Here is a 23,797-nt window from a genome sequence, read left to right on the forward strand (position 1 = left end):
TTCAATTTGTCTTTTTGGAGCTTAGAACAAGCTTCACATCACTCACTGAGGTCATGAAAGGACGTACAAGATGATATCATCAGCATAGAGATCAACAGTTGGAAAATGAATATTATTCATGTACAGATTAAATGTCAGGGGCACTGGTACTGATCCTTGTGAGACACCTTTATCAGACATAAATGAAACCATCTGCACCAACAGTCTGAACTATGAATCATCAAAACTAAATATTAGCATTAACAGCAGCAGTTGTTGTACTGTGAGCAGGTCTAAAGCTGTTGTGGTTGGAGGGTTCTTACTCAGGATGTCCTGAACCAGGATATCGCCTGTCCGGGCGGGCTCTGAGTTGCCAGCGGCGTTCACGGCATAGATCCTGAACTTGCATTTTTTGCCCTCCTTCAGGTCAGGGACGGTGATTTCGGAGGATGGGTGGAGCTTGTCAGCAGGGTTCACCCTCCTCCAATCAGGAGACCCCTCCTCATGGACCTCAATGATGTAACCCTTGATGGGGCTACCACCATCTCTGTCCGGTGGACTCCAGGTGAGAGTGATGCTGTTCTTGGTCTTGTCTTTAACCTCAGGGGTTCCAGGTGGGCTTGGAGGATCTAAGAAAGGAGCATGGATGAGTCACAGGTCAGTCTTTATATCATAAAAGAACTGCGAAAGAATCACAAAATCTGAAGGTCTGAGGACCAAACCATACTAAATAAAGAGCATGTTACTGGCATTGTCCAGGATTTTCAGTATAAATGCACATTTCAACACAACTTGTCTGCAAAGATTTTTTAAAAAGTTTTAAAACAGTAGGAGGGTTGACACTCACTGCATGGATCCACGGCAAAGCGACACTCAGTGGCCTCGCTGTGTGGTCCAACTCCTGCAGCGTTGCAGGCTGCGATCCTGAACTGGTACTCTGTTCCTTCAATGAGTTTGAGCACAGTGTACTGCAGGCCCTTCACTGCTGGTTTGGTGACTGGAGCTCGGTTGACGCGACCCCAGTAGACGGCGCCACGCTCCCTCTTTTCCAGCCAATAACCCTGAATGGTGGAGCCACCATTGTCCAGAGGAGGGTCCCATGTCAGGGTCATGGTGGTTGCAGTGGCGGCGATGATTTTGGGGTTACGTGGTGGTCCAGGGAGGCCAAATGGATCCCTCAACTGGACTTTCTCTGAGTCACAGCCATCGCTGACGCCATACTTGTTCTCAGCTTTGATCCTGAACTGGTAGGCACCATTCAAGTCCAGTTTGTAGACCTGCGGGAGCAGAACATGTTTTGTTAAAGACAAAATCAAATATAAGATGATTGTGAAGATTATGAGATTTAGAGATTTTATTGTTTTTTTTAATGTTGTCCCACTCTTTAACAGAAAATATTAAGTAATCTCATGGATTTCAAATGTCAAGTATCAAGTATTTACTTTGTTATCAGCATTTAACAATCAAAGCAGTGTATCCCAACCCTAGTTTCAGTCCCTTCAGCCTTGACTCACCCCATATCTCCTATCAATGAGGTGGATGGTGAGAACATCGAAGTCTGACTTCTTCTTGCTGGCGTCTCTGCGCTCCACGATGTAGTTTGTGATCTCGCTGCCTCCATTGTCCTCTGGGGCGTCCCAGGTCAAGTAGCACGAGTCTGCCTTGATGTCTGAGACCACAATGTTCCTTGGAGGAAGAGGACGGTCTGAAAATAAAGGTTTGGGTCAATGTAATACTCATTATGGAAAGGTGAAAATAACTTTCAAACATTTCTAGTGTATGATTTTGTTTTTTGGTGATGTTCTTACCAAGGATCTCGACTCTGATGACATGCTGAGCTTTGCCATGGCAATTTTCAGCCACAAGCTTGTAGCTGCCCTTGTCCTGCCTGACAGTTACTGGGATGGCAATCTTTGTTGTCAAAGTTGTCCGGTTAACCTGAAGATTAAAAAAGCTTAGCTTGTTGTTTGTTCCTCATACAAACCTGACTGCAGCTGAGCAAAAATCATAATATCACTGATGATTTAGTCTTGTAATAGTTTTGAAGTTTTAAGTTTGTCCTTTTTTAAAGTTTGGTGGCACCAAAGCAACTAGGAAAAGATGCCACTGACCCTCAACAGTGACAGAGTGTATAGTGCTTTCCTCTTCTCAAGCATAATTCAATGAAATAGACAAGACATACTGCTTAGTGAAGAAATGGTTATGGCAGGTGAATGGATGGTGGATTGTAGGAATGTGGTTAATGTCCGAAGTCTATGATCTAATGAAGCAGTTCTAACCTCCTCAGTCTCCATTGTCATTTTCTCATCCTCAGGCTTCTCCAGCACCACGTCGTCCTTCATCCATTGGATTGTTGGTAGAGGAAGTCCCTTCACTTCCGCTGGGATGTCGATGGCTGCGCCTTTCTTCACAATGATGGCATTGCTCTTGAAGAACTTCATAATCGTGATAACAGGAGAAACTGCAGACAACAAGCATTTGTTAATTTTCAGTCCTGTGTCATTTTAACATTAAGATTTTAAGAGCAAGTTTCATACTTTCATCATCCTGGATCTTGGCGGTGATTGGCTTGGATGGATCTCCTTCCCCGATCTCGTTCACAGCCTTGACACGGAACTCGTATTCCTGGTTCTCAGAAAGGTTCTCGACGGTGCCACAGCACTCAGTGAAGATCTTGCGGTTGGCCACTTCAAACTCTGTGCCATCAGACCTCATTTTCTCCACGTAGTACCCTCTGATGGGACTGCCACCATCAGTACGAGGTGGCTGCCAGGCAAGAGTGATGGTGCCCTTACTTCTGTCAGTGTAGTGCAGCTTCTCAGGGGCAGATGGAGTACCTGTAACACGATCAGGGAGTTTAGTCACAGGTCAGTTGTCTATGCCACTGGATCTTCTGTTTCAGAACAGCCAGCTAATATCAGCAGCAGGTCATATTTTCGGTGGGTTTACCTTTAGGATCCTCAGCCAAGATGGGTCCCAGGTCGGCTGGAGCTCCATCACCATACTTGTTCCTTGCGATGACCCTAAAGTCATATTCCTCGCCGGCCAGCAGGCCTTGGACGTCACACTTACAGGATGCCGTCTCAATGGGCTGGCGGAAGAGTTTCATCTTAGCATCCTTCCTCAGCACCTCATAGCCGACAATGTCACTGCCACCATTGTCCAAGGGGTCGGACCAGGTGAGGGTGATGTTCTTCTTGGTCACCATGACTGTCTTCAGGTCCACCACCGGACCAGGTACGTCTATAGATACACAGACCAATGAAAATGTCAGAGGGTAAAACTGACACAGGACAAAAAATAGTCCTCTAAAGATCATAACAACTCTGTTTTCTACTGCATCACAGAGGAATGAAAACATAACAAGTGTGACCTTAGGAATAATATTTTTTTCTGTGAGCTTGAGCCAGTTTACCCTCAGTTGGTTCTTTAGTTTGTAAAACAAACATCATACTTGTATGAATGGAATTAGGGATATTTTTACAGGTAAAAATTAATGCTGTGGTGTAATAATGTAACACTGACCCATAACGTCGACCCTGGTCTCAGCGGTCTTGGTACCACTGCTGTTGGTGCCAGAGATCTGGTACTTTCCGTGATCAGCCCTCACAGCCGTCTTGATGAACAGCGTGCTGTTCTTGCCCTCTGTCTCCACAATCATCCTCTCTTTGTCGATCTCACCATCATCTTTGGCCCACTTGACCTCTGGCTGGGGCCGGCCAGTCACCACAGCGGGAAGCCTCAGAGGCTCGCCTGCCTTGATGAAGATGCCGTTCTTCACAGAGGCGTCAAATTCCACAGCAGGAGGTTCTGAACAGCATTGAAATTTAATAAATTAACAAGTTGAGCTAAAGTAATACCTTGTTGTCCATACCTCCTGCCCAGTCCGGTTGTAAAACTGTTCTTACCTTGGGGCTCTTTGACAGTGACAGGTTCTGGTAACTCCGGGAGCTCCAGGACCAGCGTCATTGACGGCAATGACACGGATATAATAGTCTGCTCCCTCGGTCAGGCCGGTCACGGTGTATGTCAGCTCTTTACACCTGAACTCTGTGCTTCGAGTCCAGTCCTTCTCTCCAACCAAAACCTGTGACCACAAAACAAGAGCTTTGAATCCCAGGATGAGGTGAAACACTTAGGATGTCTGCCATTCTATCAGTTATTGGAAATGTAATTTTCCAGGCCAAGAATCCAGTGAGTTTACCATATGAATTTTATGTACCTTCTCAACATGGTATCCCAGAATGTCTCCTCCACCGTTGTACAACGGGGGCTTCCAGGCCACAATGACAGAGTCCTTCCCAGTGTCCACGATCCATGGAGTGGGGGGGCCAGGAGGCACTGAGGTGGAGCAGATACATATTTAACATTTTGCGGAAAATGAAATCACTTAACTGAACAGAACAGTGTTCAATGTTGTGTTCAGCAGCACCAGCTCTTGTGTTGTGTTACACTTTCTCCCACTTTTTTGTATGCATCCTTGGTTTAATTATTTGTGGAAAATGTGCCTACAAACAGCTGCTAACCAATTAATGCTGTAATATTTTCAAATTTTCTTGCTTTTTTCCCTCTAGTAATTTGGTTTTTAGTCATTTGAATACACTATGAAAACCAACATCGGCAAATTCATAAGCAGGAATGTTCAATACATACATGCTGTATTAAATGGAAAAAAAGATGCATAAATACTGTTTGGACCTTTAGTTCACACTTTACAAAGTCAATCACTTTGCAGTTTAAATCTTTTTGTCTATCTATGATCTAAATTTCATTGAACTCTGGGAAATTACCAGTTTAATTTGACATCTGCTTTCAAGATGATTTGATAATTGATTTCAGAGATCAGCCATAACGATACACTAAATTTCCTGGTAACAATATGACAATATGTGTGGGTAGTTTTTATTAAATGGGCTAAAATTTAAATAAACCCTGGTACAAAATGAACTCTAGTGTTGCAAGTTAAGACAGGTTGAGTCAATGTGTTCACATCAGTGTAAGCTATTTGTTGCTCTTCACTGCTGCATTTTGGTATAAACTTACAGATGGCGTCCATGGTGACGATGCGGTCTGTGGGCTCACTGAAGGGCCCGGGCCCGGCCAGGTTTTCGGCACACACTCTGAAGATGTAGGTGAGTCCCTCCATCAGGCCAGTGACCTTCACATCCAGAGAGTTGAGGAGGGCTCTGTTCACTCGGGTCCAGTGTTTGCTGTTCACCTCCTTCCTCTCGATCCAGTAGCCCAGGATCGGGCTGCCGTTGTCCTTTGGCTCATGCCAGGAGATGTGGGCGGTGCTTGCTGTCACCTCATGGACTCTGGGAGTGTTGGGAGCGTCAGGAGGATCTGAGGTGTGAGGGAAAAAGGTGAGTGACTCAATGGCCTTTATACAGTAATGGAATGGGGGAGGAGTTCATTGCTTCTTAATATGACCATTGGGTCAGACCACCAAAGTGGAGTCCCTTGCATCTTTCGCCCAGTCAGGTAAAGTCAAAGCTAACATGTGCTTTAAATTTTCCGGCACAGATTTCTTTGTCATTTTTAAGTTTTTACTTACTGAACTGGTTCTTGGCAACCAGGGGTTCGGAGATGCATGGGGGCCCACAGCCGTACTTATTCTCGGCTGTGACTCTGAAGATGTATTCCTTCCCTTCAATGAGTTTGGTGACGGGGCAGCTGGTGCCCTTGAGGGTAGAGGTGACAGTGATCCAGCCTATCTCATCGTTCTTGTTGTCCTTCTTCTCCAGGATGTAGTTCAGGATCTCGCTTCCACCATCATCCTCAGGAGGCTCCCAGTTACAGATGACAGAGGTGTTCCTTATCTCATCGAAGGTGAAGTTGATTGGAGCACCAGGTTTGTCTGCAGGACAAGAGATTCAGGTCAACATTTATACGATTAAACTTTATATTTTATATCTAACGATTCTGAGGTTTGTAAAATGGTATCCAAATGAAAACTCATGATTAATCAATAAACTTCTATCTTACCAAGGACATTAACAATGCAGGAGGCGGTTGCGACACCGTGAGTGTTCTCCACCTTAATGGTGAAGTTTCCGTGGTCGACTCTGACTGCTTCACGGATCATCAGTGCAGACCGGCCCCTCTTGGTCTGATCCAGACCCAGGCGCTCACGCATCGGAGTCACAAACTCCTCCTCTGGTGCTTGAACCTGAAGGGACCAAAGCAAAAAAATAAGCAAAAAAATTTAAAAATAACTTATAAATGTATAAAATTGCATTTGGACTCTCAGATGTCTCTGTGGGGACACAAACCTTGGTCTTCCTCTTGACCACAGGAACAATTTTTTTGGTAGGCTCTTTGGTGACATCCTCGTCATTCCTCAGCCAGGTGACTTTGGGATACGGAGAGCCAGAGACGTAGGCATCGATGCGGATCTCCTCGCCCTTCTTAATGCACAAACCAGATGCCACACGGGCATGGAGGGTGACCTTTGGTTTTTCTGAAAATGGAATAAAAGTTTTGAAATTTAGATGGTTCCTATTTAAGGTTTAAAGTTAAATATACTCCTCAAGTTAACATGTTATTTTAACACAATTTGTAGATCTTCATACCGACAGGGTCTGCAGCCTTGACGAGCTGTGTGCTGCGTGATGGCTCACTAACTCCAGCAGCATTCTCAGCTCGGACCCTGAACTGATACTCCATTTCCTCCTTCAGGCCTGTCACCACATAGGAGAAACCAGGCACCAGGCTTGGGGTGACCTTCTCGTAGCGGTCGCCATCCTTCTCAATCTTCTCAACGATGTAGCCCTGGATGGGACAGCCACCGTCGTAGTCCGGAGCCTTCCATGTGACTGTGATGGACTTGGATGTCGGGTCTTGAGCCTCCACCTGGATGGGTGGGTCTGGTTTCTCTGTGGAACCAAAATTATCCACATAGTAATTGTCTGAGTTGTCTGCCTGGCCAAGACTGCCAGGTTTACTATGATATTGGAGTATATGTACCATCTCATTTTATTCACAGGATCAAGAAGTACAGTTATTTTGATTCTGTAGATCCCCTGATGGATGATGTGAAAATGCCTCCACAGGCTCACTCATCTGACTTCCAATTGAAAAAATAATCAATGTTTTATATTGATTTGACAATAAGACACTAAATGACGCATCGTTTCGTGTTATGACAGGTTCATTTCAAAGTTTTTTTGCTCATGATCTTCAAAGGATTAACTCATTTGCACAGAATAAGACTGACTGTGTGGAACTGTACTGAGCTAAATGTTAATATCACAATGCTAACAATGACAACAGAGATCAATCCTCCACTGTTATCCAGCTGAGAAAAGGACTTACGTTTGATTTCCTCTATGATGACTGGGTTGCGTAGCTCCAGATATTCTCCAGCTCCGACCTTGTTGACAGCCTTCACTCTGAAGTAGTACTCACAATTGACAAAGAGGTCTTTAACAGTGCAAGTCAGGACGTTCTCTCCGGACATAACTGGCATGTAAGTCTTCTTGGAGGCCTCACGGCGCTCCAGAGTGTAGCTGACGATGGGTGTGCCGCCATCGTCCTCTGGGGCAACCCAGCTGATCTTGCAGGAGTTCTTGGTGGCATCACTGGAGGTGATGTCTTTACACTGACCAGGTAGTCCTGCAGGGTTCAGGAAGGATCCAAAAATGCGTTAGAGGATGGCTGCTGCTTGTCTCTTTCTAGTGTTATATTTCCCATTCACTTTTATATGAAGGGCGACTTACCAATGACTTTGACATTGACTGTTCCTGTGGCAGTTCCCAGAGTGTTCTCCAGGGTGATGGCATAGGCGCCGGCATCAGCACGTGTGCACTTGAGCAGCTCCAGGTGAGCATTGTTCATCTCTACTGTCATGGTGAGCCGGTCATCGGCCTTACACTCTACTGTGTCCTTCTGCCACACCATCTTGGGCGTTGGGATCGCCCTGTAGGGGATGTTCAGATGCTAGCTTCTCACCCTCAACCACGACCACATCCTGTGCCTCCAAGTCCATAGTTGGAGCGCCTTGGGAGCAGAGAACAGGATTATTATTTAGGGTTGATTATCAGTGTTTTGATTGGACTTAATCTAAATAAACAGAGAAGTGTGGATACTTACAATCAGGATCCTTGGTGAAGACCTTGTCAGATATCTCGGAGGGATCACTAACACCAACAGAGTTGATGGCACGAACTCTGATGACGTACTTCTTCTCTGGTTTGATTCCATCCTCGATCCTGAAATTGAGCTCCTTGATTGGTCTGTTGTTGACCCTGAACCATTTCAGCTCTGGGCGGGCCTCAGCCACCTCAACATGGTAGCCGGTGATCGGGCAGCCACCGTCCTTGGCTGGAGGCTTCCAGGTGACGATTGATGTGCTGCCTGCTGGCATCAGGAATGGCCACTTCAAGTGGAGGAGATGGAGCACCTGGAGAGAAAGTAGGACATCTGTGAATACATCTGAAGTGCAGTGCACAGCATCCCATACACAAAAAATCCTGCTTTCTACAAATATTTGATAGTCTCGTACTGGTTGCATCCTCGATGGTGAGGATCACGGTGGGTTCGCTTGGATCTCCAACTCCAGCCTCGTTCTCAGCTCTGACCTGGAACTGAACTTCCGACCCTTCATCCACATCTGTCACCTTGAACTGAGTCTGTTTGTCAGGAGTCTTGCAGCATTTCAGCCAACGAGTTCCCACCTTCTCTTTCTTCTCAATCACGTACCTGGGAAGAAAGACGTAATTGTTTTGTTGAATAGTTTTATTATATTTGGCATCACAAATAGTATAAAGGCACATTTTATAGTTTTTTTTTTAAAGGAGCTGTCTCACTTCAAGAATAGTGTGCATGTTTTCTCTGTTACTTACAGAACAAAGTCCAGATGGTAAGAAACTTCTGAAACTGTTGCTTCATTACTTTTTTTTTCTTTACAAGAATATCTCTAATAATCAGTTTTCTGTCTTACTTGGTTATAGGTCTTCCACCATCACTCTTGGGAGGTTCCCATTTCAGCTCCACGTGTCTCTTGGTGACCTCCACCACCGTCAAAGCATAAGGAGGTCCAGGAGTTGCTGCAGAGAAAATTACAAGCATTAATATGCATAATAGACAGGTTGTCTTTAGCTTCTTTACAGTTCTACTAAGGAGATACCATTTAAAGCTGGAGCAGGGGTCACCAACACATTAATTGATGTTGTCAATGTTAGAAACAAAATCTTTGGCGATCGTTGTATTGGGAGCAGGAATATCCACATTATCCACAAAACTGAGTAGCTGATGATCTATATTGATATGAACAAAAATCTCTAAGCCCTAAACTGTGAATACAATGGAACAGTCCTACTCAATTTAGGGGTGAATTAAAACAGCAACTGTCATCAACTTACTGAAAGTGTCCTTAGCGAGCACAGCGTCCTCCAGTTCACAGAATTCACTTGTCCCGACAGCGTTCTCAGCGGCGACACGGAACACATACAGAGATCCCTCGTTGAGAGGAGTTACCGTGTACTTGAGCTCCTTGACAGTGGTGTCAACACCCTGCCAGGCCTTGCGCCTCACGTCTCTCTTCTCCACCACATAGTTGGTGATAGGTGAGCCTCCATCACTGCTGGGAGCCTGCCACTTCAGGTCAGCATTGATCTTGGTGATGTTGGTCACCTCCAACCATTGAGGAGGTGATGGAGGGTCTGTTGAATGGAAAACAAGGAGTAGTGGGTCTTTATCTCTTTTTGACTATGAGCTATCCTGGATCTGAACCTTAAAACCCTAAACTCAACAACACACGGTCATCACTATGAACTTACAGAGTCTCTCCTTGCAGACCACAGGGTCGCTGGGCTCACTGGGTTCGCTCTCGCCAGCCTTGTTGACGGCCTTGACCCTGAATGAGTACTCCTGCTTTTCCATCAGACCTTGCAGCTGGTGCTCAGTCTGAGGGACGTCCTCTGCAATTTTGATCCACTCCTCACTTCCGGTCTTCTGGAACTCAATGATGTAGCCTTCAATCTTAGCCCCGCCATCATGCTCTGGACGGGTCCATGCCACCACTGCCATGGTCTTGCCGATGTCCCTGATGACAGGTTTACCAGGAGCCCATGGAGGATCTGAAGAAGAATGCGGTGTTATAATCATCCAAGTGTTCTTATTTCTAGTCCTATTAATTTAAATCTTTGTGACTTATGTGACATACCAATGGGATCTTTGATGAGGACAGGATCGGTCTCTGCACTTGGTTTTCCAGGTCCAGCCAGATTCTCAGCCAGAACACGGAAGCGGTACTTCTTCTTGGTGGGGAGTCCCTTCACCCTGCACCCATGCAGGCACACAGAAAAAATATTTTACACCCTTTCTTCACAAATAAACACCCCCACCTTGTTGGCTGATGACTGCTCATCATTACTCATTTAAACTGACTGTTGTGATAAGTTACCTGAAGGTTGTGTCCTTGATGGGCAATTTGTTGCATCGGATCCACTTGTCACTCTCTGGGTCGAATTTCTCAACCCAGTATCCAGTGATCGGACTGCCGCCATCCTCGTCTGGCTCGAACCAAGTAAGGGTCACAGCGTCCTTGGCAATGTCAGAGGGAGTGACTCTGGATGGAGGACCAGGAGGATCTGAAACAAATGGAAATAATGTTATTTGTCATTGTTATTTATATTTTACCATCAAGTGCTCAACAGGGGCAATTTTTGTTAGTGAGATGATAGTTTAAAACCACTTACCAAAGGAATACTTTGCAATGATTGGCACATGCTCTGCAGGTTCGCCGATGCCATACTGGTTCTCAGCACTGACCCTGAAGACGTACTCTTTCATTGCTGTGAGCTTGCAGGCTTTGAAGGTGGTGTGTTTCACTGTGGCTGACAGCTTCACCCACTCCTCTTTGTCCATCTGACGACTCTCCACAATGTAGTTGGTGATGGCTGAGCCACCGTCGTCTCTGGGAGGGTTCCAGGCCATGAGGCATGACTCGTTGGTGATCTCAGAGATATCAAAGGCAGCTGGAGGACCGGGTTTATCTGGAGAGGAGGGGGCAAAACATGAAAATGACTCAAAATTTACATCCAGATTGGTAATGTCTCAGTTCCAGGAGCAGATCACTTTAAGATATTTATAAAGTGACATAAATCTGAAAAAGACATACTATACTATACTATTTCTTGACAGTTCATTCAGTAATGTGTTGATTTGTACAAGACTAGTATTTCCTTTCTCTCCCAAAAATAATATTTAGTTGCAGCTTCGGCTACAGGTTAGGTATTATAGGTCAGATAATAAATTAGCCTTTGTACCAAGGATGTTGACATCAATAGTGGCGGTGGCACGTCCGCAGGTGTTGACTGCCTCAATGATGTAGGTGGCAGTGTCTCCTCTGACAGTGTCGGCGATGGAAAGCTTAGAGTGTCCTGGCTGGGTGTCAATACTGATGCGGTTGTCGGCCCGCAGGACCAGGTCAGCCTTTGTCCACTTCACCCGGGGATCAGGCTTTCCTGTGACATCAGCAGGAAGCTCGATCTTGGTACCAGCCCTGGCAGTCAGACCAGCCAGCAGCTTCACGTCCAGCTGGATCTCTGGAGGTTCTGTTGGAGTTATAGAAAAAAACTCTCAGACTCGTACTTCGGATTCAATAATTCCTGCTTCTAATCTCTGGATGCTACTAACCATCCGCCTTTAATATTCTTACTCCAAGTTCTGTTACTTAGGTCGACCTACCTTTAGCATCCACAGCCTGGATCTCATCTGTAGCCCTGCAGGGTCGGCTGGCTCCCAACTTGTTGAAAGCTCTGACTCTGTAGGCATACCACTGACCCTCAATCAGGCCGGTCACCTGGAACCTGACCACAAAATGTATATTACTCACAACCGTCCCATAACATATGAAAGAAAACAAATAACAAATGGGCCCAGCAAAACAGTTTGCACTGACAAACTGTTAAACTGTTAAGACTTACTTTAGTTCAGGGATGGGATCACCGCAGGGTTCCCACTTGTCAGTACCACGCTGACACTTGTCCACCACATAACCTTTGATCGGGGCTCCGCCGTCATACTTTGGAGGTTCCCAGGACAGGAAGATGGTCTTCGCAGTCTTATCACGCCACTTCAGATTTTCGGGAGGATCAGGTACAGCTGCAGAAAACAACGTAATGTATATGTGATTCTTTCTCAAAAGATAAAGAGATGTATGCGCTTGTTTTTTTTTTTTTTTTTTTGTTTGTTGTTTTTTTTTTGGATGAATTTGGCTTCATCCTGAGTAAATTACTTTCAGCCTAAGTGAAAATTACTCACTGGCAGGAGAGGAGACATTAACAGGCTCGTCGATGTACGCTGGTTCTCCAGGTCCGCACTTGTTGCAGGCGGTGACACTGAACAGATACTCCTTCCCTTCAATGACATCTGTTACAGTGTGTTCCAGGTCCAGGACACCGGTAGCCACCTGGAAAAAACATCATTACAGTGGATAGGAAATGTTGCAGTAATGAACTTTAACATCAAATCTGATTGCTGCTTCAATCTGTTTTTGTTTGTTCGTGATGTATTTGTTTTTGGGCCGTATATGTGCAAAGAAAATTTCTGCCCTACTTTATTTGGGTGATGGAGAGTTTTTCGGGATGTTTTTGCCCCACTCAACCAACTGATATATTGTATTTATATCTATTTATAGGTTCCATCATGTGGAATCACTGTCAGCACTACTTAAGTAAACTCTGATGTACCTTGGCCCAGGTCTTGCGAGACACTTCTCTCTTCTCGATCTGGTAGTGGGTAACTGGACTTCCTCCATCGTGCTCCGGAGCCTCCCACATCAGGTGGACATGGTGTCGGGTCACCTCTGCCACTTTGAAATCTTTGGGAGCACTGGGGCATGCTGGAAAATAAAGACACAGCAGGAGAAATTTAAACATTTTTGTACCAAAAAAGGAAAACAGAAAGCCGTAGATAAGAAAGTAATTTGTGTATGAAACCTTGAACAGGTTGGCAGTCTTCCATAATGGCTTAACTCAAAGTTTCCGTATTCGTTTTTGAGTTACAAAACTTGTCTTCAATGCATATAATTATAACATTTATATTTTATGGGACAGAAAAATATTTTTACCGATGACGTTAACCTCAATCTCTCCAGAGACAGAGGAGACGTCGTTCTCCAGCTGCAGGGTGTAGATGCCTTTGTCTGGGCGGACGCTCGGTGTGACTGTCAGCTCTGTAAATGTGGGCTTTGTCACCATAGAGACACGCTCGTCTGCAGTGGTTAGCTCCTTCTCTCCGAAGGTCCACTTGGCGACAGGGGTTGGGTAACCAGTGATCGGGACTCTGATTGTGAGAGGGTGAGGGACAATCACCTCTAGGCCATTCCTAAAGCCACTCAGATCAAAGGTCGGACCAACTGTTGAGAAAGAAAAATGTTTTAGATTTTAGCATTGTTTGGAAAGGAGGTTGTTTAAAAATTATACTTCTATCTAGTGTACTGTTTTGGTGCTTCAGAAGAATCAAACAGATAATATTTATTTCTGGCAAAGGAAATAAGAAAGAAAGATATTTCTAGAATTTGATCTCAAAAATTTAATTAGTAATGACAGGGATGCCTTAATACATCTGTGGTCGATTCTATTGTTTGCCTCTTACCATGGGGGTCGTCGGCAAGCAGTGGTCCAAGTTGTTCGGCTGGATCAGAGACACCAGCAGCATTCTCAGCACAAACTCTGTAGAGGTACTTCTGACCAGATTTCAAACCAGACACCTGAAGAAAACAACGAAACAGTGACATCAGCGATCAACTGTCAGCTCTAATGAACCACTGAAGACTTAACGCTGTCAAACAGAAAGGAAGCAGAGTTTCAGAAAACAAATATAAGATAAAATCCATCAAGGGAAGGAATTATGTTGGGAAAATTATACGTGAACAAGTAAATAAAAGCAAACAGAGCAGGACAGAATAAAAAAAGTCAGAAAAAGGTTAAACTCTGCTGTAAATTCTGTACCCGATAGGAAAGGTCCGGGCACAGCCTGGCATTGCAGCGCAGCCATTTGTCGGTGCCTTCGTCACATTTCTCGATGATGTAGCCAGTGATCATGCTGCCACCATTGTTGGTGGGTGTCTCCCAGGTCAGTGTTACTGCAGAGTTTGTTTGGTCACTGAAGTTCAGGTTCAGCGGTGGGCTTGGTCTCTCTGAAACCACAACACAAAAGGTCCAGTGAAATCATGTTGTTTGATCGGGTATTAGAATATAAGCACTCAAAGTGCTGGTTTTCACTCACCAATGGGATCCATGATTTTCACAGGATTTGTGGCGGCGCTGGGCCTGCCGATGCCGGCCTTGTTCTCAGCTCGGACTCTGAAGATGTATTCCTTGTTCTCCACCACATCATTTAGCATAGCTGAACGGTCGCTGGCACCACAGACCATGGCTGCCTCCCACTTCACAGAGGTCCTGTCACGGAGCTCAATCACGTAGGCGGTGATCTCAGAGCCACCGTCGAACTTGGGAGGCTCCCAGGTGACTGTGGCACCAAATCTGTTCACATTGGCTACTGCAACATTTTCTGGTGCATCAGGAACATCTGATTGTTGAAAAGAAAGACGTTAAGGATTTGATTTGGGCACTTGTGGAGATGGTATGTGATTTTAAACTGGGGCCTTTGGACTTTGCTTACCAAACTTGCTCTTGGCCTGGACAGCATCCTCTGTGGCAACGGTGGGTCCACTGCCGACTCTGTTTCGGGCAGAGACTCTGAACAAGTACATGGAGTCCTTCTGGAGGCCGCTGACACAGTACTCTGGAGTATCAGCACGATCTGTTGCCAGAGTCCAGGTCTTACGCTTCACATCGCGTCTTTCCACAATGTAGGCTATGATCTTGCTTCCACCGTCACTCTCAGGCTCCTCCCAGGCCAAACTGACCTCACCATCGGCAGTATCAACCACTCTCAGGTTCTTGACAGGTCCGGGAACGTCTGAAAACATAATATAAATATAGGAAATATAGGAACTCCTCTGACACTGGATACAGAATCTAGTTACCCAAATTCTCATCAGTGATGTAACCCTCAGACTCACCAATCACGTCCAGGTTGATAAATGCTTCTCCTTCACCATGCTTGTTTTTGATGATCACTTTGTACCGGCCCTGGTCCTCCTTGCTGGGGCTCTTAAGACGGTACTCCGTCTTGTCGGCAGAGGTGTCAATGTTCTGGACAGGCAGACTGCTGCCCTCAAAGAACCACTCGGCATCTGCACGAGGGTAGGCATCATAGGGCACACTCATGACGAAGGGTTTACCGGCATCTGTTACCAGATTTTGGTCGGTGGTTTTGATCTTGGGAACAGCTGCAGAGGAGATAAAAAGATTTGTTTATTTAGGTTTTCATTTTATTCATTTGTCACATTTAAACAACATCCTACTGTGAAGCAACCCTAGGATCAACCTAGAAAGGTATATGCATTGTAACATTAATTTTATAACATCCCTCAGAAAACTGAATCTCGGCTGCCTTCATCAGTCAACCACAGGTAAGGTCTGTGTAATAAGTTTCTCTGTGACTCACCTGCCAGTTCCAGCTTGGCACGCGCATCCTTGTCTTTGGCCACAATCCTGTACTCTCCCTGATCTCGAGGTCTGATCTCACAGACCTGCAAGTCTGTGGACTTTACCCTCACTGATCATCTGATATTTGTCTCCCTGGACAATGATCATGTTGTTCCTCATCCACTTCACCTCCACTCTGTCCTTGTTGAGCTCCACCTCGAACACAATGTCCGAACCTGGAGGTTCGAACATGTCCTTGGGAGGTCTGACAATCTCCACTGGGGTCTCTGCAGGACAGAAACCAACATCATCCATGAAGATTCGCTTCACCTCAGTGGTTTTTGAAAAAAAGATGAAGACATAAAGAGTTTACCCTCAACAAAGAGTCTTGCTCTGGTCCTCCTCTCATCCACCCCACAGGCATATTCACATTCATCATCAGGTCTGCACACCTTGATGATCAGTCTGCATGTTTTGCCTTCTTTTTCCATGTGATATCTGCAAAAACAAAAAGACAATTAAATTCTTGATGCTAGCTGCTGTCCCTTTTAAATTACTAATATAACATTAGACAAGAACATTACAGTTTTTGGTGAAATTGGTCTGTGATACCTGGGTCCTTCTCTGATCTCTCGGCCGTTCCTGTACCACTTGACGGCAGCCTTCTCCTTGCTCAGCTTGCAGGTGAACTCGGCGTCCTCGAACTCAGTGATGGTCTGGTCTTTGAGTTGTGCGGTGAAGTCCGTTGGCGCCTCGCTGATGATCAACTCGGCTGCACACTTGTCATCTCCGACCATGGCGGTGTACTCGCCCTCATCGTCCATGACACAGTCCTTGATGGTTAGGGTGTGTTTGAGACCGTCAGTTCTGTAGACGATGCGTTTGCTGAGCGACACCTCCTGGCCGGCCTTCATCCACCTCACCGTCACCTCGGGCCGGTTCACTTTACAAATGAAGCTGATGGTCTTCTTCTCCTGGGTCTCAATGTCCTCAATGGGCTCCAGGAACTTCAGCTTCTCCTCTGTGGAATCACAGGGTGAATACAGAGTCAATTCTCCACACAAAACAACTTGGATCTCATTTGCTCTGGATTCCTGGGTAGGAAACTAACATCCCTTAATGAAGAGGACCGTGGACAATAAAGTGAATAATTCTCTATGTTGAGTGACAACAACTGATGTTTGACAAACCTAACACTTCTGAACAAGGATTTTTCTAATGTATCCTGCAACCTCACAAATAATACAGGAGTTTACTGCTGTGGGCAGTAAGCTACTTGGCCAGACATCCAAACACTAGCAGCAGATCAACAAACTCTTGTGTTTTTGGTTCAAGACAGAATAAAAATAAAAAACACCTGAACCGTTTAAGGAATGATGATTTTGGCTTAATAACATCTTCCAAAATGAAAAAGAAAGTGAGGAAAATCACATTATTTACCTGCGACTCTAGCGCTGGCGGTGCACTTGGCATGCTCTCCTCTATGATTGGTCAGGCTGATGGTGTAGCTGGCCTCGTCGGCCTTCTGGGCATCTCTAATCCTCAGGGAGAAGACGGTGTCTCTCTGAGCCATCATGTACTTGCTGCTCTCAAATATGGTCTCCTCGTTCTTCAGCCACTTGGCCTTCGCTCCCTCCGTGTTTATCTCGCAGTTGAACATGATCTCGCTTCCCTCTTTCACCTCTGTGTCTTTAATTGGCGTGATAATCCTCAGTTTTTCTGGAATTAAATTAAAACTAATTAACACCAAACCTTCTACTTAGAGCAACCAAAACAAGATGTGGAAAAGGAAAAGACTCTTACCAATCACATACAGATCAGCCGAGGCTTTGACGCTGCCAATGTGAGCAACGTAGCCTCCCTCGTCTTTCAGCTCGCAGTTTTTCACAATAAGAGCCCTTCTCTTTCCTTCGCTGATGATAGTGTACTTGTCCCCAGCTTCAACCTCCTTGTCACCTCTGAACCATTTCACCTCATAGGTTTCTTTAGAGACAGAGCAGGCGAACTCGGCTTTCTCGCCCTCCACCACCTCCTGGTTCTGAGGACGGGCGATGAACTCAGCCTGCCAGTTCTGGAGGGGAAGAAGAAGGAGGAGAAAAAATGAATTAAAGAAAGCATCAAAGTTATTATTTTGCTTTGCATCAAAAGATTCCAGCCAATAACTTTCTGGGACTAGGACGTAATGATTTATTTAATTTTTTTACCATTGAGTTTGAGCATGGCAGACGTCCTCACGGTGGGACTCAGCCTGCAGTTGTACTCTCCAGCGTCCTCCATCCTCAGGTCCTGGAATGATCAGGATCCTCCTGCGCCCATCCACGATCTGCTCGTAACGGCCGCCCTCCGGCAGCTCGTCGTCTCCTCTGTACCAGGTGACATCGGCACTGGCCTTCGACACCTCGCAGATCATCTTCACGCTGTCTGTCTCTGTCCCCTCCACGTTGGACAGGTTCTTGGTGAACCTGGCTGCCTCCTCTGTGGTGAAATACAGCAACAAAGATTAACAGGGGACTGTCTTGAGTTTTGAGCTGCCATTTTGTCTCCTTCTCTTTTCTGCAGCTGAAACTTTGGAAATGATATTTTCAAAAGGAAGAATAAAACAATGACGATGTTGCTCACCAATGACAGTGAGCATGCCAGAGGTCTTGGAGGTTCTTGCGTCACATTCATACTCGGCCTCATCATCGAACACTGACTTGTGGACGATGAGGATCCTCTGGACTCCCTTAGCAATGATTTCGTATTTCTTTCCCTTCCTGATCTCGCTGCCGTCCTTGAACCAACGAACCTGGTGTGACAGAAATTTTAGATTTTACCAGTGATTGTCAGGTTGATCATTTTGTCCGTCCAGTTCTCTGATCTGGTAAAACAATCTCTCATCTGGTCTGGTGGTCTCACCTTGGCGGACTCGCGGGACACTTCACATTCAAACTTGGCAGATTCCTTCTCTCTGACCTCCACATCCTGCAGAGGCTTTGTAAACTCTACATAAGGAGCTGTGTACACAAAGACAACACCACTGTAACTCAGCAGGCATTTAATGTGATTTCTGTTTATCTATACTAGACTTTTAAAACCATAATGATAAGATATTTATGTGAGCTTCGTGTGAGCTCTCTTGGTGGGAATTATTCCCTAAACATAAATTTATATAAAGTCAGAAGTTACACAAATAAAAACCTCTCTGCATTACATAAAAAACACCTCAGCCATACAAATATGTTTTCATATAACTACAGTACTTATTGCAATAAATGTGATACTAATTGTTCTTAAGCAGAGTCCAGCTGTAACTCTGAGAAGTTAACTAAAAGTTTGGTTAAAGTTTTGTCCTTACGTGTAACCTCCAGGAAACAGGAAGTCTTGAACTCTTTGGCGTCACATGTGTACATCTTGGCATCGTCTGGAGTGCAATCATGGATGATGAGCGCTCTCTTGCGTCCGTCGACAATCATGTCGTACTTCTTGGTCTTCCTGATCTCCTGTCCTTCTCTGAACCATTGTACCTCGGCGTTCGCTCTGGAAACTTCACACTCAAGTGTGGCAGTTGCTTCCTCCTCCACCGTCTGGTCCTCCAGAGGCTTTGTGAACTCCACTGCAGGCTCTGAATGCACCCGAGAAAACAAAGGTTATATATCAGGTAATAACCAAATGTTCGGGATGTCTGAGCCTGTGATGTGTTTACTGTTTCCAGTGCATTCAAGTGTCTCACCTCTGACGATGAGCTGAGCCTGAGTCTGGAAGTCTTTAGCAGTCAGTTTGACCTCGCCAGCCTCCGACAGCTTCACATCTCTAATAGTCAGAGCGTGAACCCGACCTGCCACACGAGTCTTTACCTGCAGGGGCAGAAAAAAAAACAAGTTTAACAAAAATCTCCCTTTAATCAAGTGATTTTTGTTCCTAATTTTCTTTTAAAGGCTTATTTAGGGCAGCAACCAAGGCTGGATTTCCAATTGCCCAGGGGCCCCAGAAGCCCCAGGGTCACTCCATATAATCTGATTAATCACACATTCGACTGATTAAAATGTCAGAAAATAGTGAAAGTGCCTCATTATTCCCTGAAGTCCAAGGAAACAGATTTTAAAAACTTCACTTTGTCAAAAACACAGAGATGATAAGTTTTTAACTGTCGGACAAAACCAGAAACCAGAAAATATTCACATTTGAGAAATGTTTGACAAATTTATGATTTCTTTAGATCCTGCTGCAAAGATAATAAAAGAAAATGCACTGCTCTTCTTCTGATGCTTCCTGTTAATAATTTCATCCCACTGTTATGGGTTTGATTCAGTTATTTTAGTTATTTATTTCCCTGAGATTTGAAATAATCAGTATTAAATATCATTAAATATCTGTGATTAAATAAGGAACAGTTGAAGTTAAGTTGTTGGGTTTGTGTCACTGTTGTCAGTCTAATGCTTCCTGTGGATATCTCTCTACATATAAGGCTGTGGTGACAGTCAGCGTTAAAGATAACAGCTGCTGCTGCTATCTGTGGTTATTTTTAACTGCAGCAGAGTCTCAGCACTGTAAAAAAAACAGAGTGCATCATGTAACACAGTCTCTCATTAAATCAAGAGTTGCTTTTTCCTAAATCACTGCAATGGAATCAAAACGTCTTGAAACAACAGGTTAAAAAAAATTCTGCTGGCTGTGAATATATTCATTATTAAAGCGAACATGGCTCCTTGTTACTGAATACATTAAAAAAATTTTAAAAACCCAGACATTATGACTCATTTTGTGTATTATTGTGTCTCAAGAAGAAGAGAAACCGTCACTGGACCTTTATTTCCAACACTAATTAACATCTTTCAGTAGTTTTTCAGAAATTCGTGTCTTGAGACGTAACTAAAAAAGAAAGAATCCTGCATTAAAGTCAAACATTATTATGAAAACAAAAAGATTTGTTTTTTGTTTGTTTCTTGATGCCTTATGAAATTAAGTTTTCTTAACAAAGAGGAGTGAGTCTGTCAGTCAGGCGACATTATTTCAGATGAGAGTTAGTATCTTAAAACAAAATGATTCTGCAAACACTTGTTTTAAGATTTTTTCAGATAATAAACCAGAAATTAGATTTTCTCAGTGAGGTTTTGTAGACATGTTGATCGCACTCACCCGGTCACTGGCCTCCATCTTCTGTCCTCCCAGGAACCAGTCCACCACGATGCCTTCGTACGACAGCTCGCACTCAAAGGTCGCTGTCTCTCCGGCCGACACCGTCACGTCCTTCAGAGGACGCATCAGGCCGATGGACCGAGCTAAAGAAGAAGAAGAAGAAGATGCCGTGGTTAAATGGACAGGAGGACACCTGATGGACTGCTGCATGAGCTGATCTGAGGTTTGTGAAGCAGCAGAAGTGGTGCCACTGCTCTACCAATCAGAGAGGAGCCTCTCACTTTAGATAAAGTCTGAAGGTTGAAAATAACCACAGGAACTGATTGGCTGAAGACTGAGACACACAGCACTGTGGTATGTGACAGAGAAAAGGTCTCATTTGCCTTTTTGTTGCTGCCTTTGGTTTAAATGTAAAGTTACCAAGTGGATTAACACAAATATATTTGTCATGCTCTGGGCAATTTTGGGCTATTTTGCCTCTTTTAGTCTTGTAGTCTGTGTCTGTAGATGTCAAATACAGCAAAAATCTTTAACGGCCGTTTTCACAAAATGAGTTTTTTCTCTAAGGCTCCTCTTACACTTTCCAGTTCAATTCCTGTTTATATGCTGAAAGGTTGTTCATGTATCATTCACAGCCAGATTTACAGAACATTTTATTCATAAAAACATGGAGAAATTTGACTTTTCATGGCTTTTCATGGTTTATGGAAAATCATCTCTGTATAAACCTTTGACTCTGATATATGATATGAAGAATTTTAAACCTGGTTTCATCCAGTGTTCTGATTTCTGGTCTAATGTAAATGATGAGCTTGGGAAGTTTCATGGTGACATATATCAGTTAAAAAATTGACCTTGTTCGCCTGTAGCGTCTTAATCTGCTCTGACATGGTTAAAAAGATGGTTACAGCTAAAACACTCAGACTTGAGGACAAGAAATAACCAAGAAGCTTTTGGGCTTCTCTTGTTCGTGGCCTCACCTTTCACTCTGAGCTGAGCGTTGGACTTGGCGTTGGCTGCTGAGAAGTCGACACCTCCTGCCATGTCCATACGGACATTAAAGAGGATCAACATATGTCTGGTTCCTTCCTCTTTAATCTCAACATCCTGAAAGAAAACACAGTCATGTCATTCAAAATCCCAGCCCTGTGTCTTTACTTAAACTCCCTGCTATAAACTCTGTGTGGTTTACAAATGAAACCAGACTCACAGCAGATTGGTGCAGAGCTTCGCCCTTCAGTTTCCAGTTTCCGTGGACATCCTCCTCTGAAATCTCTGTCTCAAACTTGGCTGTCTCCGTCTCTGTGACCTCGACACTGTACAGTGGACGAACAACCTTGATGTCGCGCTCTGCAGGTGAGGAGGATCAGGAGAGAAAAATCAGTTAGTCACAGTAATTCTCAATGGCAGCCTAAAGTCCTGCTTCCTGTAAGTGGTCCGAAAGTGCGAACCATCCAAAAAACTGTAGGGAGCAAAAATAAAACTAAGTTGATGTGACTCGTCTTAAAAACCAATCAGATCCTTTACACCAACATTCCCCTCGTGCATTCTCGTAGATTTTACCTTCAATGTTGAGGTTTGCTGTTGTTTTATCTGAGCCACAGTCGCAGGTGTACGCTCCAATGTTTGCCTTCTCCGCCTTCCTGACCATCAGGATGCGCTTCTTGCCGTCAGTGCTGATGGCAATGTTTTTGGAGGGAGTGATCTCCTTCCCATCCTTGAACCATTTGACGTCAGCGATGGCCTTGCTCAGTTCGCAGACCAGCTTCACCTCGTCTTTCTCCACGGCTGTGTAATTCTGCAGCTTGGTGGTGAAATACAGATCGCCCTCTGCAGAGGAACAAGATGATTTCAGCAACTTTAATCTTGAAATGATCTTTAAATAAATCACTTTCATCTTTAAATGACATATTCTTTTGTTAGATTCAGCCTTGAAGTTGGACATTTCCATTTAACCAAATGTGACACAAGCAAATCAGATTTGCTGAAAATGCTTTCAAAGTGACACCGACCGATGACGGTGAGCATGGCGGTCACTGTCTTGTCCATCGCCTCCACTTTGATCATGGATGTGTCGTCAATGGTGACCTCCTTGAAAGCCAGTGTGTGGATCTTTCCATGATCTGACATGTGTACCACCTTGCTGGGATGCAGACGGACATCATTTTTATACCAGACCACCGGGATCTTGTCGTGGGAGAGTTCAACACTGAATTCAGCTGTTTCCCGCTCTTTCACCGTGACATCCTTAATTGGTTTGAACAAACTCCAGACGAATACCTACAGAAAAAGAAGGGTTAAAAAGAGATTAATGTAACATTTTTAGATAATATCCATTTTAAAAGATAGAATCAAATTGAGCTAAACATAAAAAGCTAAACATAAAACTTAATAGAAATCACAAATTTAAAAACTAATGTGAACAAATGAGTATAATGTGATTTAACTTGTGATAATCACTGTAGATTCTCAAGTTTAAAAAATATTTAATATAAAAAGACATTACCCTGTATGACGAGTTTGCCGGTCGTCCTCTTGTCTTCGGCCTCAAACATGTACTTGGCCTCATCGTCATAGGCAGCTGATCGGATCAACAGGACGAACATTTTTCCCTCTTGGATCATCTTGTACTTGTCGTCGCTCTGCAGCTCCTGTGAGCCTTTCAGCCAGCGGAAACTCTTTGGAGCTCTCGACACCTCGACCTCAAACCTGGCCTCATCCTTCTCGTACACCTGAACATCACTCAGTGGTGTGAGGAAGTTCAGAGGAAGTTCTGAAGGAAAACAGCCAGAAAAGTTTTTACTTTGTTGTTTTACTGCAGGCCAGTCAGGCTTATGGGTTATTATGGGTCCTAATAGGTGTTTGCAAGGTCAGTTTCTGGTTCAGAGTCTGGCTGGGTGCCTTTCATATTCATATCGCTCTTCTATATAATAATAAATAAAAGAACAAGCCCAAACTTACAGCCCTGAGAGGCAAGTGAAAAAGATTTTTGTTGTGATATTTCCCCAAGTATTTCTAAGTGTACTACTCATTTTGGCCACAAGAGGCTGAACTACATCACAAGTATCTCAGTCTAGATAGGAACTCAAGTATTTGTGTTTTCTTCAAGGTGATTTTTCATTTCTACAGTCACCCTACACACAAGATACATATACTGTGTGTTAGCAAGTTACATATCATTACTGTCGTGTCTTTCT

The 23,797-nt window shown here is 44.4% G+C and overlaps 1 protein-coding gene across 1 annotated transcript in view; it reads right to left on the reverse strand.

Annotated features, from left to right (window-relative positions):
- Positions 1-23,797, reverse strand: part of LOC108874498 (titin-like) — a 169,092-nt gene that overhangs the window by 67,462 nt on the left and 77,833 nt on the right. Inside the window, 59 exon segments of the mRNA XM_051068894.1 lie at positions 303-608; positions 827-1,256; positions 1,494-1,684; positions 1,788-1,917; positions 2,259-2,440; positions 2,517-2,816; positions 2,929-3,222; positions 3,505-3,789; positions 3,888-3,915; positions 3,917-4,066; positions 4,202-4,320; positions 5,023-5,322; positions 5,534-5,836; positions 5,965-6,148; positions 6,252-6,439; positions 6,552-6,854; positions 7,294-7,593; positions 7,698-7,917; positions 7,919-7,977; positions 8,071-8,323; positions 8,325-8,380; positions 8,483-8,679; positions 8,921-9,026; positions 9,342-9,641; positions 9,759-10,058; positions 10,145-10,260; positions 10,385-10,571; positions 10,680-10,976; positions 11,250-11,537; positions 11,671-11,792; positions 11,910-12,087; positions 12,247-12,394; positions 12,675-12,826; positions 13,055-13,342; positions 13,582-13,696; positions 13,938-14,125; positions 14,215-14,517; positions 14,611-14,910; positions 15,014-15,283; positions 15,502-15,592; positions 15,594-15,769; positions 15,856-15,980; positions 16,095-16,503; positions 16,923-17,201; positions 17,286-17,544; positions 17,546-17,553; positions 17,687-17,771; positions 17,773-17,957; positions 18,102-18,270; positions 18,381-18,478; positions 18,820-19,086; positions 19,195-19,318; positions 20,601-20,743; positions 21,581-21,707; positions 21,811-21,950; positions 22,164-22,430; positions 22,613-22,859; positions 22,861-22,880; positions 23,107-23,373. Coding sequence (XP_050924851.1) covers positions 303-608; positions 827-1,256; positions 1,494-1,684; positions 1,788-1,917; positions 2,259-2,440; positions 2,517-2,816; positions 2,929-3,222; positions 3,505-3,789; positions 3,888-3,915; positions 3,917-4,066; positions 4,202-4,320; positions 5,023-5,322; positions 5,534-5,836; positions 5,965-6,148; positions 6,252-6,439; positions 6,552-6,854; positions 7,294-7,593; positions 7,698-7,917; positions 7,919-7,977; positions 8,071-8,323; positions 8,325-8,380; positions 8,483-8,679; positions 8,921-9,026; positions 9,342-9,641; positions 9,759-10,058; positions 10,145-10,260; positions 10,385-10,571; positions 10,680-10,976; positions 11,250-11,537; positions 11,671-11,792; positions 11,910-12,087; positions 12,247-12,394; positions 12,675-12,826; positions 13,055-13,342; positions 13,582-13,696; positions 13,938-14,125; positions 14,215-14,517; positions 14,611-14,910; positions 15,014-15,283; positions 15,502-15,592; positions 15,594-15,769; positions 15,856-15,980; positions 16,095-16,503; positions 16,923-17,201; positions 17,286-17,544; positions 17,546-17,553; positions 17,687-17,771; positions 17,773-17,957; positions 18,102-18,270; positions 18,381-18,478; positions 18,820-19,086; positions 19,195-19,318; positions 20,601-20,743; positions 21,581-21,707; positions 21,811-21,950; positions 22,164-22,430; positions 22,613-22,859; positions 22,861-22,880; positions 23,107-23,373 — 11,922 coding nt within the window.

The sequence above is a fragment of the Lates calcarifer genome, unplaced genomic scaffold, assembly GCF_001640805.2.
Source record: "Lates calcarifer isolate ASB-BC8 unplaced genomic scaffold, TLL_Latcal_v3 _unitig_5444_quiver_468, whole genome shotgun sequence".
In the NCBI taxonomy this organism is placed as follows: domain Eukaryota; kingdom Metazoa; phylum Chordata; class Actinopteri; family Centropomidae; genus Lates; species Lates calcarifer.